Below are 19,202 nucleotides of genomic sequence, written 5' to 3' on the forward strand. Positions count from 1 at the left end.
ACCATATGGGATGCCAGGAATCAAACTCTGGTCAGCCACTTTTAAGGCAAATGCCCTACCTGCTGTACTATTGCTCTGGCCCCCAAAAATTGCTACTCTTAATATAAGGTCTTTAGTAAACTGGGAGAGGATATTAATAAAATAATTAACAGATAACTAAATTATGACTAGTGCTACATATTAGCTATTGTACCTCATTTCTCTGGGAATGTTGGGATGAGAAAGAAAGTTGGGTGTTGGTCTGTTAGTAGACGTAGCAGGGAATCGGAGCCGAGGAATGGGCTTGCCTGGGGGTGTGGGGGGGACGAGAAGCAGGCCCTAGTGGTGGGGTGACAGCCACAGGCAGGGAGATGGAGATGAGGCATTTATACGTGGCATTAGGCACTGGGGCTCAATTCTGATTATGCTGGGAACAGCTGCCATTTCTGAGCAGGAGAATAATACAGGATCAGACTTGCATTTCCAACGGATTACTGAGGCTGCCCTGCAGAGTGGATTGGGTGGGACAAAGGGGAACACTTGTGATGAATCAGGATGCTGTAAAGTCTGGTGACTTGAAAGTGGTGGCAGAGGAGTGGAGGGAGGCACCTGGTTGACGGAGTGAGTGGCGGGTGCTGAGAGTTGGCTTAGGGCAGTTCTGAGTTTCCTGTTTCCTCTGCAGCGGAAGGCCGGCAGATAGCAGCCAACATGAGGGGTATTGGGATGATGCCCAATGACATTCCAGAGTGGAAGAAGCATGCCTTTGGGGGCAACAAAGCTTCTTATGGAAAAAAGACTCAGATGTCAATTCTGGAGCAGAGAGAGAGCTTGCCTATCTACAAACTGAAGGAGCAGCTGGTCCAGGTGAGAAACTGCTTTTGCTGTGTTGGTGGGGAAGGTTTGTTTCCTAAGAGAGGGATGGTAGTTTCAAATGAATGGCTGTGGGGCTTGAGCGATAGTACAGCAGGTAGGGCATTTGCCTTGCACACAGCCGACCTGGGTTCAATTCCCAGCATCCCATATGGTCCCTCAAGAACCGCCAGGAGTAATTCCTGAGTGCAGAGCCAGGAGTAACCCCTGTGCATCACCAGGTGTAACCCAAAAAGCAAAAAAAAAAAAAAAAGGGCGGGGAGAGAATTCCTGGGGGGGCCAGAGCGATAGTACTGCAGGTAGGGCATTTAGTTTGCACACAGTCAACCATGCTTCTATCCCTGGTACCCCATATATTCCCCTAAATTTGCCAAGAGTGATCCCTGAGCACAGTGCCACCAGTTGTGGCCCCAAAACCAAAACAATAATAATAATAGCAGCCTAGGCTGAGGAGATCACACACAGATCACAGATCATCCTGTTATTCGTCGATTGCCTCGAGCAGGCCCCAGTAACGTCTCCTTCATCCTAGCCCTGAGATTATATTCAAGGCTCTTTAGGAGAATGAGACCCATCATTGTTACTGGTATTTGGCATATTGGGTACGCCACAGGGAGTTTGCCAGACTCTCCCGTGTGGGCAGGCTACATTCGGTAGCCTGCCAGTTTGTTAAAGTAGGAATGAGATGTCATAATAAGATGTCACGCGGCCGCATTCGCGCGGTTCCGGGAGCTGGTTTTTATAGGCTGGGGAGATAGCTCAGAGAATTGGAGCACATCTTTGTATGTAGATTATATATAGCCTAGGTTTGATCCCCAGCATCACATGGTCCCCAATTATGCCTGGATTAGCCTCTGAGCATTGTGAGGTGTGTTCTAGAAACTGTCCTCCCGTTGTTCATTGATTTGCTCGAGCAGGCCCAGTAACATTGTGAGACTTGTTACTGTGTTTGGCATATCAAATACGTCATGGGGAGCTTGCCAGGCTTTGCTGTGCAGGCGAGATACTCTCGGTAGCTTGCCGGGCTCTCCAAGAGGGGCAGAGGAATCGAACCTGGGCCGACCAGGTCGGCAGCGTGCAAGGCAAATGCCTTACCCGAATACCCATATATTTAAAAATCTTAAATTTGCTATATATGCATTAAAATAAAATGAGCTTGAGAAATAGTATCAGGAACAGCTTTTGCCATGCATGTGGCTGACTGAGATTGATCCCTAGCACCCATATGGTCCTCTGAGTGCCACCAGGTATGACCCCAAAACAAAAAATAATAAGGAAGAGGGGAGCTTGAGCCAGAGAGATCATGCAGAGGGTAAAGTGCTAAAGATCAAACCCAGCCTTACACATGGCTGACCCGGGTTTGATCTTTAGAATTCCATTTGGTCCCCTGAGTACTGCCACGAGTTACCCCTGAACATTGCCAGGTGTGGCCCAAACACCAAAAAACGGAGAAAAAAAAAAAAGCAGGGCCATTGAGAAATAGTTAAAAGAGTGTTATACTCCTGTTCAACCACTGGTACCATATTTTCATCCCACAAGCCCCGTTACAATTGATCCCTAATTACAGAACCAGGAGTAAACCCTGAGCACTGGTAGGTGTGGCCCAATTCCTGCCCCCTCCCACCCCCCCCAATTACATCCTCTTCAGACAAATCTCAAATCAAGAGTCTCACCCACAAAAAATTGCCACCATTTGTCCTTCACATGATAACAGAGCAATAAGGTCACAGTCCTGGTTTCCCTTTTATTGGCAGAATATAAGCATCGTTTATTTCACTACTGAATTGATGGGAAGCAGATTGTAATGACTGTATTTCTTCTTTGTGGCTTTCAGGCTGTGCATGACAATCAGATCCTGATAGTTATCGGAGAGACAGGATCTGGGAAGACAACGCAGATCACCCAATACCTGGCGGAGGCGGGCTACACTTCCAGGGGCAAGATTGGGTGCACCCAGCCCAGAAGAGTGGCAGCCATGTCGGTGGCCAAAAGAGTGTCGGAAGAGTTTGGTTGTTGCTTAGGCCAAGAGGTAAGCAGGGGGTGAAGCTGCAGGGAAACAAAAGTAGAACCGGATAGAAAGCCTCGTCTCTCTTAAGACAAGGAGAACACTTCTGCTTTCAGCTTTCTCCTGAGGGCCCATTCTCATTGTCATTATTGATCTCTTCGAGGTCAATTCCAAGGCAGAGTTTACTAGAAGATAATTAGTGTACATCTTGGCTGTTAAAAATATGGGTGATCTGGGCCCGGAGAAATAGTACAATGGGGAGTACATTTGCCTTGCATGCGGCCAACCTGGGTTCGATCCCCGGCATCCCATATGGTCCCCCAATCACTGCCAGAAGTGATTCCTGAGTGCCAAGCTAGGAGTAATCCCTGAGCATCGCCGGGCATGGCCCCCAAACAAACAAAAATCATACAGGTAATCTGAGTTGGAGTGGTAGTAGAGTGGACAGGGCACTTGCCTTGCACACAGCCAACCGAGGTTCGAGTCCCAGCATCCCATATGGTCCCCTAAGACCCCCCCCCCCCACCCCCCCAGGAGTCTTCCCTGAGCACAGAGCCAGGAGTAAGGCCTGAGCATCATCAGGTATGGCTCCCAAAGCACAGAACAAACCAAGAAAATTATAGGTGATCCTATGGGGCCGAAACTATACCCAGTGACTGCAAAAAGAAGAGTTTGTGTCTTCAGGACTTCACTTTGGTTCTGCTATAGGTGGGCTACACCATCCGGTTTGAGGACTGCACCAGCCCCGAGACAGTCATCAAGTACATGACGGACGGGATGCTGCTCCGAGAGTGCCTGATCGACCCTGACCTCACGCAGTACGCCATTATCATGCTGGATGAGGCGCACGAGCGTACCATCCACACAGATGTGCTCTTTGGCTTGTTGAAAAAAGTAAGCAGGTCCCCTGGGTGCGTTCCTCCTGGGTGGAACCGAGTTCTAGGGCTGGGGGGGGCGGGTACCGGGCCCTCCTGCTGGCTCTTCTGTAAGCCACTTGGCGTTTCCCTGTAGACCGTTCAGAAGCGGCAGGACATGAAGCTGATTGTCACTTCGGCCACCTTGGATGCAGTGAAGTTCTCCCAGTACTTCTACGAAGCTCCCATTTTCACCATCCCAGGTCGAACGTACCCCGTGGAGATCCTGTACACCAAGGAGCCCGAGACAGACTACCTGGATGCCAGCCTGATCACTGTCATGCAGATCCATTTAACGGAACCACCAGGTAAGGAGAAAGAGCAGGTTTCCTCCTAGTCAAACTTCTGATATGTTTATTTTTATTTTTTCATTTTTAATTTTATTTTTTATTTTTTTGCTTTTTGGGTCACACCAAATGATGCTCAGGGGTTGTTCCTGGCTTGGCACTCAGGAATTACTCCTGGCAGTGCTTGGGGGGCCATATGAGATGCCAGGTAATGAACCCAGTTTGGCTGCATGCAAGGCAAACGCCCTGTCTGCTGTACTATCACTCTGGCTCCTTATTTTTTAATTCTTTGAAAAGGGGAGCACTTTTGGTTTGGGAGCAAGCCTGCAGGCCAGGCTCCTGGCCCTTTACTCAGAGATCATTCCTGATGGGACTCAGGAGCCTTGTCTAGTGCCAGGGATCGACCCTGGGCCAGCCTCATTCAAGGCACGACTCGTACTGGCTGTACTATTGCTCCAGCCCCTGAGTGTGCATTATTGTTACTTGGAGTTCTTTATTTTTGTTTGTTGTGTCTTTGGGCCAGACCAGCTGTGCTGGGGGTTACTCCCAGCACAGGGACTGAACCAGGGCCTCCTGCATGGAATTGCTTGTGCTCAGCCTGCAGGCGGCGCCCTCCCCAGCCCAAGCATCTGTCTATGGCCTTGGTGTGAGGACAGGCACAGCTGGAAAGTACATCTGAGCTTCTGTTTTCTTCGTAGGTGACATCCTGGTTTTTCTGACTGGTCAGGAAGAGATCGATACCGCATGTGAGATACTGTACGAAAGAATGAAATCGCTGGGGCCTGATGTACCGGAGCTGATCATCCTGCCCGTGTACTCGGCCCTGCCCAGTGAGATGCAGACCCGCATCTTCGACCCAGCTCCTCCTGGCAGCAGAAAGGTAACCGTGGGCAGAAATGGTGGGCACGCGAGCCCTGAGGCCACGGAGTATGTGCAGCTCGTGGGTGGGCCTGTCTTGCTTGTTGCCTTGTAATCAGTATGTACGGCCAGCTCAGTAAGGAACGGGAGTGGCCCCTGCTCCTTTTCCTCCCATCTCCTCCTTTGACACACGTTTTGAGCAGCCACCAGGCTCAGGGCTGCTGTCTGAAGCCAGGGGGCAGCTGCCAGCGGTCGGTTCTCTTAACAGCTACTGTGAACGTGCTCCCGCAGCTTCTGGATGCTGGGAAAGAGTGCTCCCAGCCTAGTCCTCTCCAGAAGTAAGGATCTAAGGGAGTGAGCCGAGTCTAAGGACCCTGAGGGATGCAGAAAGGACAGAAGGACACATTCTGAGCAGATAGAGCAGCCTGGGGCACTTGGGGGGAGAATAGTTCCCATTTCAGGGAACTGTGGACTTCCAGGGGCAGGAATGTGGTCGTATGAGGGTAAAGGCATATGAGACAAGGGCAGAAGAGACTGGTGGCTGTTTGCTTTTATTTATTTATATTTTTTGGTGCTTGGGATCCAACTCCAGGTCTTACAACTGTGACGTATGTGCTCTACCACTGAGCTACATTGCCAGCCTATGTGCACTGTAGCACTGTCCTCCCATTGTTCATCGATTTGCTCGAGTAAGCATCAGTAATGTCTCACAACAAATTGTGAGACTTGTTGTTACTGTTTTTGGCGTATCAAATATGTCACGGGTAGCTTGCCAGGCTTTGCCATGTGGGTGAGATACTCTCGGTTGCTTGCCAGGCTCTCCGAGAGGGGTGGAGAAATCGAACCTGGGTCAGCCGCGTGCAAGGCAAACACCCTACCCGCTGTGCTATCACTCCAGGCCAATAAACTATAATAGAGAATGGATTTCCTGCACGGCAGAGCCTGGCAAGCTACCCGTGATGTATTCGATATGCCAAACACAGTAACAACAAAGTCTCCAATGGAGATGTTACTGGGCCCGCTCGAGCAAATCGATGAACAACGGGAGGACAGTGACAGTGACAGAGAATGGATTTAAGGCAGTAGAAAAGTATCTTTCACCCCTGTAAAAACTTAAAGGGGAGTACCAATTGTCCAGTGGCTGATCTTTACATAGTAATTCAAGGACAACAATTACTATGAATTACTATGTAGAGACCAGCCTATGTGAGGTTTTTAAAAATAGCTTTTTTGAGAAACAGCTCACTCCTTTAAAGCATTTCATTCAAGGGAGCAGGAGCTGTAGGAAAGCGGGGAGGGCACTCACCTTGCATGCAGGTAGCAGAGGTTTTACCCCCAGCACCTGTACAGTCCTCTGAGCACTGCTCAGGTGTGGCCTAAAAACCTAAATAAGTATGTTTACTATTTGGTAGTTTTTAGTATATTTCCAGAATCTTGCAGTGATTACTGTTAGCCTGGCAAGCTACCTGTGATGTATTTGATATACCAAAAACAGTATGGGCCAATTTGTTGTGAGACATTACTGGTGGCCTCTCAACCAAATTGATGAACAGTGGGAGGATAGTGCTACTGTTACTAATATGGTGTTCTGGTGTGTTTCATTTTTGCACCACACAGCTGTGCTCAGGGTGTAAAAAAAAACTCCCTAGGGCTGGAGCGATAGCATAGCGGGGAAGGCGTTTGCCTTGCACGCGGCCGACCCGGGTTCATTCCCAGCATCCCATATGGTCCCCCCAGCACCGCCAGGAATGATTCCTGAGTGCAATGCCAGGAGTAACCCCTGAGCATCGCCAGGTGTGACCCAAAAAGCAAAAAAAAAAAAAAAAAAACAAAACTCCCTGTCTCTGCACTCAGGGATCACTCCTGACATGTTTGGGGTACTTATGGGGTGCCAGGGATTGATTGAACCACCACATGCAAGGCAAGCATTTTACCCACTACCTGATCTCTCTGACCCCAGCTGTTACTAATAGTTATTAATCCAGTAATCACCCTCCCCCCACCCCATTCACCAATCTGCCCCCTCCCCCCCCATTCACCCCTCTGCCCAGAATTCTCTATTTACTTTATATATGGATATGCATTTTTTAAATATTCTTGTGGAGTTGTTTTTTGTTTTAGGTGGCATATGTGATGGTGCTCAGAGCTTACTCCTGGGTCTGCACTCAGGGACCATTCCTGGCAGTGCTTTTGGGGCTATTTCAGTGCTGGCGATCGAACCCAGGTTGACCATGTGCAGAGCAAATGCCCTAGCAGCTCTTGCCCCTTGGGGAGTTTTTTTTTTTTTAAATGTAGGAGTACTGCTATTCAGCCATTGATTAAGCTGATTGAATTGGTCATGAACTCCACATTATTTAAAAAAATTTTTTCTAATTAAATATCCATGAGATAGACCATTGCAAAGCTCTTTATAACTGGGTTCCAGTCATACAGTGATCCAGCACCCATCCCTCCTCCGGTGTACATTTCCAACCACCATTGTCCCCTGTTTTCCTACCACCATCCCCCAATACCCCAGTGCCCCACCCACAGCCTCCCTCTGTGGGAGGCACTTTCCTTCTTGCTCTCTCTCTCTCTCTCTCTCTCTCTCCTTTTCCTTCTTTGCATTATGATTTGCAATACAGGTGCTAAGAGGTCATGGTGTTTGTTCAGGGCATTTGGTATTTTTATTGGGACAGCAAGGCTGGAGTAGCTTTGCAATTGGGTGGCTGCTTTGGGGTGTGGATGTAAATGCCAAGGCTTCCAGAAGTACAGGGAGATGAAGGGAGGTAGTCCATCCCAACCCCCAAGAAAGCCTGGAGATTTCAGTCACAAAACCCGCATATCCGAGTTTTCAGCAGATTATATCTTGGTGAGATCCATCCTGAGATGGTGGAGTCAGGCCGGGGGTATGGCTGTGATTTTGGATTGTGGAAGCAAGCAGCTGCCAGGAGCTCTGCTTGGGCGGGCACCAGACTAATCTGCCCCCCTCTGATTTACCCCGGTCTGTTTAGCCATGTGCGTGTCTGGGATTAACTGCGGCTTTTGATCTCTTTCAAAATTTATGGGTGTCTGAAATGAGGCCAATAAATAAGCTTGTATAGCTGAACTGGAGGTGGTTTGTGGGTGTGGTTCCCACATACCTAATTTTTGGCCGTTTAGTTTCTTGGTAAATGTGGCCCCAAGTTGTTGGGTCTGGCCAAAGGCACAGCAGCAATTTTTGGGGTATCAGGAAGCCTGAAGGTACCATCAGGCTGCTGATGCACTCGCCCCACAGGTACAGGTTGATCTGCTGGCGGGGGACCACACTTCACAGTGCTCAAGGGCTATTCATAGAGGTTGGAATGATAGTCCAGTGGGAAGAGTGCTTGCTTTATGGAGCCAATCTATCTGGGTTTGATCCCTGGCATCCCATATAGTCCCTTGAGCCCACAAAGAGTAATTCTTTTTTTTTTTTTCTTTTTGGGTCACACTTGGCGATGCACAGGGGTTACTCCTGGCTCTGCACTCAGGAGTTACTCCTGGCGGTGCTCAGGAGACCATATGGGATGCTGGGAATCAAACCCAGGTCAGCAGCGTGCAAGGCAAACACCCTACCCACTGTGCTATCACCCCAAAGAGTAATTCTTGAGTGCAGAATCAGGAGTAACTCCTGAGCATCACCGGGTATGGCTTCAAAATAAAAGAAAACAAAAAAGAAATCTCAAGGGCTATTCCTGGCTCTGTGCTTGGGGGTGATTCCCTGTGGTGCTTCCATGGGGAACCCTGTGGTGCTGGGAACTAAACCCAGGACTTCTGCAAGGCCTGTGTTCAGCCCATTGAGCATCTCTGGTCTTCTTTGGGGATTATTGTTACATTTATTATTGGTAGTGCCAGAAATTGAACTCAGGGCTTCACACATACAGGGCATATGCTATACCACTGAACCACATCCTCTGCTCTGAGATTTGCATTTTTTTAATTTTATTTATTTATTTATTTTAATTTATTTATTTATCGAATCGCTGTGGGAAAAGTTACAAAGCTTTCAGGTTTAGGTATCGGTCATGCAAATATCAATCACATTTCCCTTTACCAATACTTATTTTTCACCACGAAGAACCCCAATAAACCCCCCCCCCCCATGTCTGTGGGGCAGATGAATTCTCGTTAACACTCTGTCTACTTTGGCTAGCTTCATTGTATTGATAAAAGTTGCACCATTATTATTTAGACTTTACCCCCCCTCCCCCAAATCAGCCATGCTGAAAAAGCATTGTGAAATAATTTGCTTTCTACAGCTGGGTTCAAAAATTAAATGATGTCACGCGGCCGCAATAGCGGCCGCGCGGTTTTAGATTTCTGCTATTTTATTTATTAACCCTGGAAGTATTTCTACTGAGAGTCAGATAATTAAGAGATTGGTTTCTGTGCTTCTGGGGCCATGGCCGTGCCGGAGAGCCGCTCGTGGGGGGCAGCTGGTGACCTCGGTAGGGTGTGAAGGACGGGCCAGAATGCCCCCCGTCCCATGAGGTATCCATCGCGCCCCCACCCCCGGCTCAGACCTGCTCTCCACAAGGCTCCTGTGGGGCCGCCATCTTTCTTTCCAGAGAGGAGAGGGCGAATGGGGCAACACCCTTTCCCCTCCGGGAGATTTGCATTTTTTGATCGAACAAACTGCCCTCCCGTTGTTCATTGATTTGCTCGAGCGGGCCAGTAACGTCCCATTGTGAGACTTCTTGTTACTGTGTTCGGCATACTCAATACTCTCGGTAGCTTGCCAGGCTCTCCAAGAGGGGCAGAGGAATCGAACCTGGCTTGGCCGGGCTGGCTGCGTGCAAGGCAAACGCCTTACCACTGTGCTATCATGATATTTTTTGATCATTCTTTGTAAATAGAATCATACAATATGTGATCCTTGGTGATTCAGCTTTTTCCATTTAGCTTATTTTCAAAACTCATCCATGTTGTAGTAGCATGTATAGAGACTGCTTTGCTTTTACTGCTGAATAACATTCTGTTGTCAAATATTCTACACCCAAAATGTGAATACATGTATGAATGTGAGCATGAGACAACAGGAAAGGAGATTGGGACTTTTGGGGGTTTATTCATTTTATTTATGTTGGGTCATTTCACATCTTAACACTTACTCCTCTTTTCTGTGTGTTGGGCCATACCCAGTGATGGTCGGGGGTTACTCCTGACTCTGCGTTTTTTGAATCACTCCTGGCAGTGCTTGGAGGACATATGGGATGCTGGAGGTCAAAAGTGGGTCAGCCGCGTAAAGAATGCCCTCCCCACTGTCCTGTGACTCCACATCTTGACTCTCATGAACAGTGCTGCTGTTTACAGATTTTTGGGTAGAGCAATGTTTTTATTTCTATTGCACGAGTGCCTGCAAATGGAAGGGAGGTGAAGATGAAGGACAGCTACCTTAACTCTTAGGATGGATAAGAAAAGTGGGTGTCTAGTAGTGGAGGAGAGGCGAGGAATGGCTCCCAGGATACAGGTGTGGGTAGCTGGACAGAGGGTGGTGCTGAGAAGGGCATGGGGAAGGGGTGCAGGGGGCACGGGGCTAGTGACTCCCCTGCTCTCCTTCTGCCCGTCCACTGGGCTCTGGGTACTGTTTCCATGGCAGGTGAAGAAAAAGCCTTGAGGGCTGGTAAGATGCTGGCCGGATGCGAGATGCTCTGGTGCCTCCTGGCAATAGTTCTTCCCAGCAGTTACGTTTTATTAGCTGAACCTCTGGGTAGGAGAACGTGGCAGTGCCAAGTGGAGGCCAATAATCATGATCACATATACTTGCTGCGCGCATGTGCACACACACACACACACGTACACACACACACACACGTACACACACACTGTAATTCCTCGGCTGCCTTATGATTTTATGAGCGGAGGGAAAGGAGGGGGAATCTCTCTCTCTCTCTCTCTCTCTCTCTCTCTCTCTCTCTCTCTCTCTCTCTCTCTCTCTCTCTCTCTTTCTCTTGTTCCACATACACAAACAGCCCATTTTATAATCCTGATGTCCCCATGGGAGAAGAAAAATCTCATTTTGCCTGGCACATGTGATGCCAGGAAGTGTCTGCTCTCCCAGGACGCTAGACAATTAAAATTGTAACAATCAAATTTGGATCTAGGGGATGAGCTATGCAGCCCTTTGTGCAAATGAAGTCGTCTGTCCTGGCCTTAGCTTTTTGCTGTTCCGCTCCTCATCAAAGCCTTCAGATGAAGTCTCTGCCCCTCCACCCTCTCGGGGCCAAATTGAGACAAAGTACTCGGAGGTCATCTAGGAAGGGAGGGATGGAGAGAGGCGATCCCATTTCATCCTTCAGGGCTGAGCCCGCCCCCCTCACTTCCTCCTGGTCCTTCTGGTTTGCAGGTGGTGATCGCCACCAACATTGCGGAGACTTCGCTGACTATTGATGGCATCTACTACGTAGTGGACCCAGGTTTCGTGAAGCAGAAAGTTTACAATTCCAAAACAGGAATAGACCAGCTGGTTGTGACTCCCATTTCTCAGGTATGTTTCTTCCCTTTTTTTTTTTTTTTTGGTTTTGATTCATAACTTGTTCATTTATATGAGTGATTGTTTTTGTCATTGAGTATCTTTACCCAATTTTTAAAAAATTTTTGCCTCCTGAGTACTCAGTGCTCAGGAGTTCTGGGGGCCCCATCAGTGAGTTCCTGCAACCAGGCTATTGGTTCAGCTCAGGGATGCAAGAGTCCGAATGCTGCTCGTGTCCTGCAGTGCTAGAGATACCCAGGCCACATTGGGCATTGCCCAGAGGCCTCCAGGACTGCACCTGGTCATGCTTGGGGACCAGGTAGTGTTGGGAATCCAACCCAGGCCGGGTGCATTCTCGGTCTGTGCCGTAACCACTGCACTGTCTGTTGGGCCCCCATACCTGGCTTTTAAACGAACTACAGTTTTCCGTTAATGGGGCTGATGTCTGGTTTATCTCTGGTCAGATCTGTGCGGTGATATTTTGTCTTCTTGTTCTGTGCTTCCTCTTTCACACTGTGCCACACTCATTGGAAGGTGTATCTGTGATCTTTACGATTGTGTCTTAACAAACAAACTTGATGAAATGATGAGGAGAGAGAGAGAGTGTGTGTGTGTGTGTGTGTGTGAGAGAGAGAGATAAGAGCATTGAAAGTCTCGGAAATGGCCCTAAAGGAAGTGAAATAAGCGACGTTTCTGATTCTGCTGGCTGCCAAATGCCTCCCTTTTAACCGATTTCCCAGGCAGACTGCTCAGTGTTTAATAGGGATTCTACTCTCTCCCTCCCCTCCCAGGCGCAGGCCAAGCAGCGCGCCGGCAGAGCCGGGAGAACAGGCCCAGGGAAGTGCTACCGGCTGTACACGGAACGCGCCTACCGGGACGAGATGCTGACCACCAACGTGCCGGAAATCCAGAGAACTAACTTGGCAAGCACGGTGCTGTCGCTCAAGGTAGAAATCACTGTCTTGTTAGAGTGGGCTGGTGGAATGGGCCACTGCTCTGGCCTTTGCAGATGGCTCTCCGTTTTATGAACCTTGTTAAATACTGCAGTAACCTCCTGAAAACAGTCCCTCAGAGTGAAGTGCTGGCAGCTGAGATAACCGCACCCCCACTGTGGGGCTGGGGCTGAGCGGGCGCGGCTGCTGGGAGCCCACAGTTCTTCCTGCGCCATAATAACCAGCGGGAGACTCAGTTGTAAAAGATTTCAGCCCTGGAGTCTTTTCTAATAGGAAATTAGAAAAGTCGAATCAGCGCCAAATTGGGGTCCAGATGTGTACTTCCCCTCACCCCCAAACTGCTCCTCTCCTCTCCAGATGGAAGCAGTACTTGCAGGCCAGGCACGTTACCAGGGAGCTCAGTCCGGGTTTCAGGCGGGCCGCTGGGGGCCTGGTGCTCATTCTGAGTCAGTGCTCTTCCTCCCGCGCGCCCCAGCGCAGGCCTTCATTCTCCCTTGGCAGGGGAGCCGCCTGAGTAATTTCCCAGTTGAGGGCGTCCTCCCCCTGCCCTGGCGCTCACGTTCCCTGGAGCCCTGGCACTGAACGGGCACGGAGTGCACTGTTGCAGTCTATTCTCCTCCCCCGCCAGGAGAGGCTGACGTGGAGCTTCAGAGAGAAGCCGCGTCTGGCTCTGGAGCCCAGATGGTTCCCTCTGCTTCGAGCCGCGTGGCCTCGACAGGTGTATTTTCTCAGCCCTTTGCTCTGTGTCCTCAGGAAGGAGTTGTGCACGCGTGTGCGTGCGTGCATGTGTGTGCACGCGTGCGCATATGTGTGTATGTGTGTGGTTTGGGAGAGGTCTGTGGCAGGTACAGGCATGAGGCACAGTGCTTCCTGATTGCTCACATAATTCCTTCTAGTTATTATTCATAGGATGAGCATGTACAGAGCTCATGCTGTGTTTATGGGCACGGTCGCTTTGTGGGGAAGAAGCTGAGAGCTTAGCTTGGACATTCATGGATAGTCATTATTCAGTCGCTTCATTTATTTATCAGATGAGCGAACAGATGTTGGCAGCTCACTGGGTGCCAGGCAAGCACATGGCACCGGGCAGTGGTTTTGTTTCCGTTTCACCCTAGTGCAGTCTGAGCCCTGGGGCGCTGCTCTAGTCACCTTTACTTTTCTACCCTTTAAACTAGTACTGACCTCTTCCTAGGTGCGCCATAGAAACAACGTATGTATACGAGAGTCAGATAAGCTCAGATGATCGCTCTGAAAATCACAGTAAGACACACATAGTAAGATATAGTAAGACACACAGTATGTCTCCATGATGGCATTGTTCACTTATAGTGTTTTGCAGTCATCACCACTGTCCAGTTGTGGAAGCTTTTCATCATCCCAAACAGAATTGCTGCCCGTTTAACCCTTTCCTTTCTCCCTCTGGACTCTGGTCATTTCTTTTCTCTTTTCTTCTTTTCTGTTTTCTTGTCTTTGTGCTGCCAGGTATTGAACCTAGGTCTCATGCTCATACATGCAAGGCAGTATGACCTTTATCCCTGACCCAGCCGTAATCTGTTTCTATTATGCATTTGACCTATTTTAGAGGTACCACTTACCAATGAAACCCTGTTATAGACTTTGTGATATGGCTTATTTTATTTAAAAAGGTAAAGGGTAAAGGCCCTCCCGTTGATCATCGATTTGCTTGAGCGGGCCCAGTAACGTCTCCATTGGAGACTTTGTTGTTACTGTGTCTGGCATATCGAATACATCACGGGGAGCTTGCCAGGCTCTGCCGTGCGGGCGAGATACTCTTGGTAGCTTGCCGGGCTCTCCGAGAGGGGCAGAGGAATCGAACTCGGGTCGGCCATGTTGGCTGCGTGCAAGGCAAACGCCCTACCGCTGTGCTATCGCTCCATTATATTTATTTAATATATTTATTTAATATATTTATATTATATTTATTTAATATAATGTTATAGTTCTGGAGCTGGAGCGATAGCACAGCGGTAGGGCGTTCGCCTTACAAGCGGCCAACATGGCCGACCCGAGTTCGATTCCTCCGCCCCTCTCGGAGAGCCCGGCAAGCTACCGAGAGTATCTCGCCCGCATGGCAGAGCCTGGCAAGCTCCCCGTGACGTATTCGATATGCCAAACACAGTAACAACAAAGTCTCCAATGGAGACGTTACTGGGCCCGCTCGAGCAAATCGACGATCAACGGGAGGGCCTTTACCTTTACCTTTACCTAATGTTATAGTTCATTCATGTTGTAGCTAAAATCAGATTTTCATTACTTTTTAAGGGTAAGTGATAGTCACTGTATGTTGCATGTTGGGTATATCTTGTGTAGGTTTATCCGTTCATCTCTCTGGACATTTGGGTGGTTTCTCCCTGTTGATTATTATGGGTTGTGCTGCTATGAATGTTAGCATGCAGGTACCTATTGGGATTCCTGCTTTCCGTTCTTTTGGATGCGTATCTAGGAGTGGAGTGGAAATGCTGGATCATATGGTAATTCTGTGTTTACCTTAGGGAGGAATGATGGTTGTTTTCTATCGTGGCTTCAACATTGTACATTCCCTCCAGCAAATTATAGGGATTCTTTTTTCTCTATTTTCTTGCCAACACTTGTTCTTTCGTTTATTTATTTGTTTAATCGCCATCCCAGTGAGTATGAGGTGGTACCTCCTCTTGGCTTTGATTTCCCTTTCCCTAATTACTAGTGATGTTGAGCATTTTTTTCATGCACGACTGAGCTGTTTTCTTTGAAGAAGTGTCTGTTCAAGTCCTTCGGCCATTTTTCAGTTGAGTCGTTGGTCTTGTTGTTGAGTCGTAAGTACTGTCACGTCAAGGAAGGGCTTTTTCGAATTTTCTACCGAAGCACGCGCTTTCCCAGCTGTCTTGCTCTCCCGCTGGTGGCTTCCTGATTGTGGCTGAAGAAACAGACAGGGCATAGCGTTTCGTCTCTCCATGCTGACTGTTGCTGGGCTGAGCCTCTGTCCATACACTTGCTTCCCCTCTCCTAGGCCATGGGCATCAATGACCTGCTGTCCTTTGACTTCATGGATGCACCGCCAATGGAGACACTGATCACGGCCATGGAGCAGCTGTACACACTGGGGGCCCTGGACGACGAAGGCCTGCTCACCCGCCTGGGCCGCAGGGTAGGAGCCAGACTCACGCGTTGCTCTGGGGAACACTCCCTGGTTCTGTGTAAAACAGGATAAACTAAGGGGAACTCTAGGTACCCCTATTGAAGCTGGATTTGCTCTTATCATTAAAATTTTGTTTGGGGGTCACACCCAGCAATGCTCAGGACTTACTCTTAGCTCTCACTCAGGGATCACTCCTGGTGGGCTCAGTGGACCATACGGGGTGGTGGGGATTGAACCCAGGTTGACCACATGCAGTGCAAACGCCCTACCTGCTGAAAATTGTTTTTGTTTGGTTTTGGGGTCAGGCATGCCTGCATGCCTGCAGTGCTCAGGGGGTACACCCAATTTAGTCCTTGGGGTGTTGTTCCTGGCATTACCCAGGGGACCCCTGAGGTACCAGGAATCAAACCTGGGCCTCCTGCATATAGAGCATATGGCCTCCTGCGCCATCTCCCTGGCCCTTCAAAGTGTTTCTTCTAGGGGCTGGAGTGATAGTACCGCAGGTAGGGTGCTTGCCTTGCATCTGGCCAACCCGGGTTCGATTCCCAGCATCCCATATGGTTCCCCGAGTACCACAAGGAGTAATTCCTGAGTTCAGAGCCAGGAGTAACCCCTGTGCATCGCCGGGTGTGACCCCAAAAAAAGCAAAAAAAAATTGTTTCTTCTATATTTCATTGTTTGTTTGCTTACTCCTGGCATTAACTGAGGAGCCACTCCTGGTTATGCTCAGGAACATATTAGGTGCAGGGATCAAACCTGGGTCAACCACGTGCTAGCAAGTTCACTACCTACTGTGCTATCTCTCCGGTCTCCAAAATTGTTTCCTCTTTACAGAAAAAGGAATTCTGTCCACATTTGATCATACCTCAGAATATATTCTTTTTTTTTTTTTTTTTTTGATGGCTCTTTGGGTCACACCTGAAAATGCTCAGGGCTTGCTTACTCCTGGCTCTGCACTCAGCAATTCTGGTGGCAGTTGGGGCACTACATGGGATACTCAGGATCGCACCTAGATCAGCCGCGTGCAAGTCAAATGCCCTCCCCACTGTACTTTTGCTTCAACTCCCTCAATATATATTTTTGAGTCTAATTTTAATTTAAAAGTAAACAGTAGCACAGCGGGTAGGCATTTGCCTTGCACGTGACCGACGCGGGTTCAATTCCCAGCATCCCATATGGTCTCAGAGCACTGCCAGGGGTAGTTCCTGAGTGCAGAGCCAGGAACAACCCCTGAGCATTGCTTAATGTGACCTAAAACGCAAAAATAAATAAATAAGTAAATAAGCCCCCCGGGGTCAGAGAGGTGGTGCCGCAGAGAGGAAAGGTACTTCATGTGCTCCCTGCCTGCATCACCAGGGCTTGGCGCCTGAGCACCGCACCAGGAATAGCCCCTGAATACTACTGGGTGTGGACCCCCCTTAAAACACACACACACACACACACACACACACACACACACACACACGTGAGATTAGTTCCCTGAGAGTAATTGACTACATTTATTAGATTGGGGTTTCTTTGGGAAATAGAGTCTATACGTTCTCATTTGGGGGAGCGGGAGGAGTGCTTATTTTTTGTGGATTTTGTGCCTCGCCCGGCAGTGCTCAGGTCTTACCTAGCTCTGTTCCTAGGGATCATTCCTGGCAGGCCTCTGGCGGGGACTGCACAGGATTCTGGGAGTAAACCTAGGTCGGCCGAGTTCCGTGCATGTAGGTGTTCCACCTGCTGTGTTATCATGCTGGCCCTTAACCAGCGTTCTTCTGCTAGAGGCAACCCATTCTGACCGGCCTCACACTGACCAGTCCAGAGGCCTCTCCCCGCCCCGAAATGAGTTGCAGTTTCTTCTTCTCCCTCTAGATGGCAGAATTCCCCCTGGAGCCAATGCTGTGCAAAATGCTCATCATGTCCGTGCATCTGGGCTGCAGCGAAGAGATGCTGACCATCGTGTCCATGCTGTCGGTGCAGAACGTCTTCTACAGGCCCAAGGTAAGGGGCTCAGACCCCCCCATTCAGAGGGGAAGGTACAGTGGCATCACTGCAGTGCATCCTGGACAAGCAGTTAGAGACTCTGACAAGGAAAATAATCCCTGTCCCCTCTGCGTGGCAGGATAAACAAGCCCTGGCAGATCAGAAGAAGGCCAAGTTCCACCAGACAGAAGGGGACCACCTCACTCTGCTGGCCGTCTACAACTCCTGGAAGAACAACAAGTTCTCCAACCCCTGGTGTTACGAGAACTTTATCCAGGCCCGTTCCCTGCGCCGGGCTCAGGACATTCGCAAACAGATGTTAGGCATAATGGACAGGTAACTGGTGACTGTTTCTGCTGCTGGGGTCAAACAGCCTTAAATTCCTTGTCTCCTCATCTCTGTGTGTACTTGTGAAGCAGCAGGCAGCTGCGTGCCTTCTCCAGCTTTCGCGCCTTTCCCTGAGCGACTGATGGCTGAGAACCACTTCAAAAGTTCCCCAGAGGGTTTGGGGGGGAAATGCCCTTTGCTGAAAGCCCCTCGTTGAGTGAAGTACGTGCTTCTTAGGTATCCGTCTGTCGACAGAGGAGCTGCTCTGTGCTTTGCCAGCGGGAGGGGGAGCCCCGGTGCCTGCTCTGTGGTCCCGAGGTGGGGGCACTCTGGAAGCCAGAACCAACTGTGGGGAACTCACACGTTTCTTGTTTCCTTCTCTTGCTAGGCACAAGCTGGATGTGGTCTCCTGTGGCAAGTCCACAGTCCGCGTGCAGAAAGCCATCTGCAGTGGCTTCTTTCGTAATGCCGCCAAGAAAGACCCCCAGGAGGGTTACCGGACACTGATCGACCAGCAGGTGGTCTACATCCACCCGTCCAGCGCACTCTTCAACAGACAGCCTGAGTGGTAGGTGGGCGGGGTGTAGGGGCTCCTCTGGGCAGAGAGGACCTGGGCTCTACGCCCAGCCGCCAGATGTGTTGTTACTGAGTTAGAGTAGCAGAAGCCTGAGTTTGGGTCACTGTCTCGGCCTGTTATAAGAAATTAGATAAGGGGTAAGAGCTGAGAAGGTGCTTAGAGGTCTTCTGGTGAATTGGTTTTTAAAATAAAGATTTGGTGGGGGGGTTGGGAGGGACTGGAGCAATAGTACAGCAGACTGGGCGTTTGCCTTGTAATGCCACCGACCTGGATTCGATCCTCAGCATCCCAGATGGTCCCGTAAGCACCGCCAGGAGTGATTCCTGAGTGCAGAGCCATTAGTAACCCCTGAACATCATTGAGTGTGGTCCCCAAATAAATTAAAAAAAAATTTTTTTTTTAATGTGCTGCAGATCAAACCCTGCCCAGACACAGGGCAGGCAGGGCCCAGGTTTCTACCACTGAGCCACATCCCTGTCCCGCATCCCTCCCTTTTTTTTTTTCTTGGTTTTTGGACCATACCCGGTAGCTCTCAGGGCTTACTCCTCACTCTGTGCTCAGGGAGTCAGTACTGATGGTGCTCAGGGGACCATCATGCCATGCTGGCGAGGCAGACCCAGGTTGGCCACATGTAAGGCACTATTGGCCACTGTACTACCTCTCCAACCCTAAGAAACTGGAATCTCAGGCAGATAATGCAAAGGCTGGAGCACAGACCCTTCCATGCTGAAGTCCAAGGTTCAATCTCTGACATTGCCTGGTCCCCTAAGACTCACTTGGTGTGACTCAAAATAAGCCAAAAATTAGAATCTTAACCCTAATAGAAAGTGGATTCAAAGCCATGGTGCCCCCATGG

General features: G+C 49.4%; 1 protein-coding gene across 1 annotated transcript in view; it reads left to right on the plus strand.

The window, feature by feature from the left end:
- DHX8 (DEAH-box helicase 8) overlaps positions 1 to 19,202 on the plus strand; it is a 36,096-nt gene that overhangs the window by 15,356 nt on the left and 1,538 nt on the right. Inside the window, exons 12-22 of the mRNA XM_056127348.1 lie at positions 662 to 843; positions 2,684 to 2,878; positions 3,563 to 3,748; positions 3,866 to 4,076; positions 4,754 to 4,935; positions 11,260 to 11,400; positions 12,177 to 12,332; positions 15,346 to 15,483; positions 17,332 to 17,460; positions 17,582 to 17,778; positions 18,158 to 18,337. Coding sequence (XP_055983323.1) covers positions 662 to 843; positions 2,684 to 2,878; positions 3,563 to 3,748; positions 3,866 to 4,076; positions 4,754 to 4,935; positions 11,260 to 11,400; positions 12,177 to 12,332; positions 15,346 to 15,483; positions 17,332 to 17,460; positions 17,582 to 17,778; positions 18,158 to 18,337 — 1,897 coding nt within the window. The remainder of the gene's footprint in view (positions 1 to 661; positions 844 to 2,683; positions 2,879 to 3,562; positions 3,749 to 3,865; positions 4,077 to 4,753; positions 4,936 to 11,259; positions 11,401 to 12,176; positions 12,333 to 15,345; positions 15,484 to 17,331; positions 17,461 to 17,581; positions 17,779 to 18,157; positions 18,338 to 19,202) is intronic.

This window comes from Sorex fumeus, unplaced genomic scaffold (assembly GCF_029834395.1).
Source record: "Sorex fumeus unplaced genomic scaffold, SorFum_2.1 ptg000063l, whole genome shotgun sequence".
Classification (NCBI taxonomy): domain Eukaryota; kingdom Metazoa; phylum Chordata; class Mammalia; order Eulipotyphla; family Soricidae; genus Sorex; species Sorex fumeus.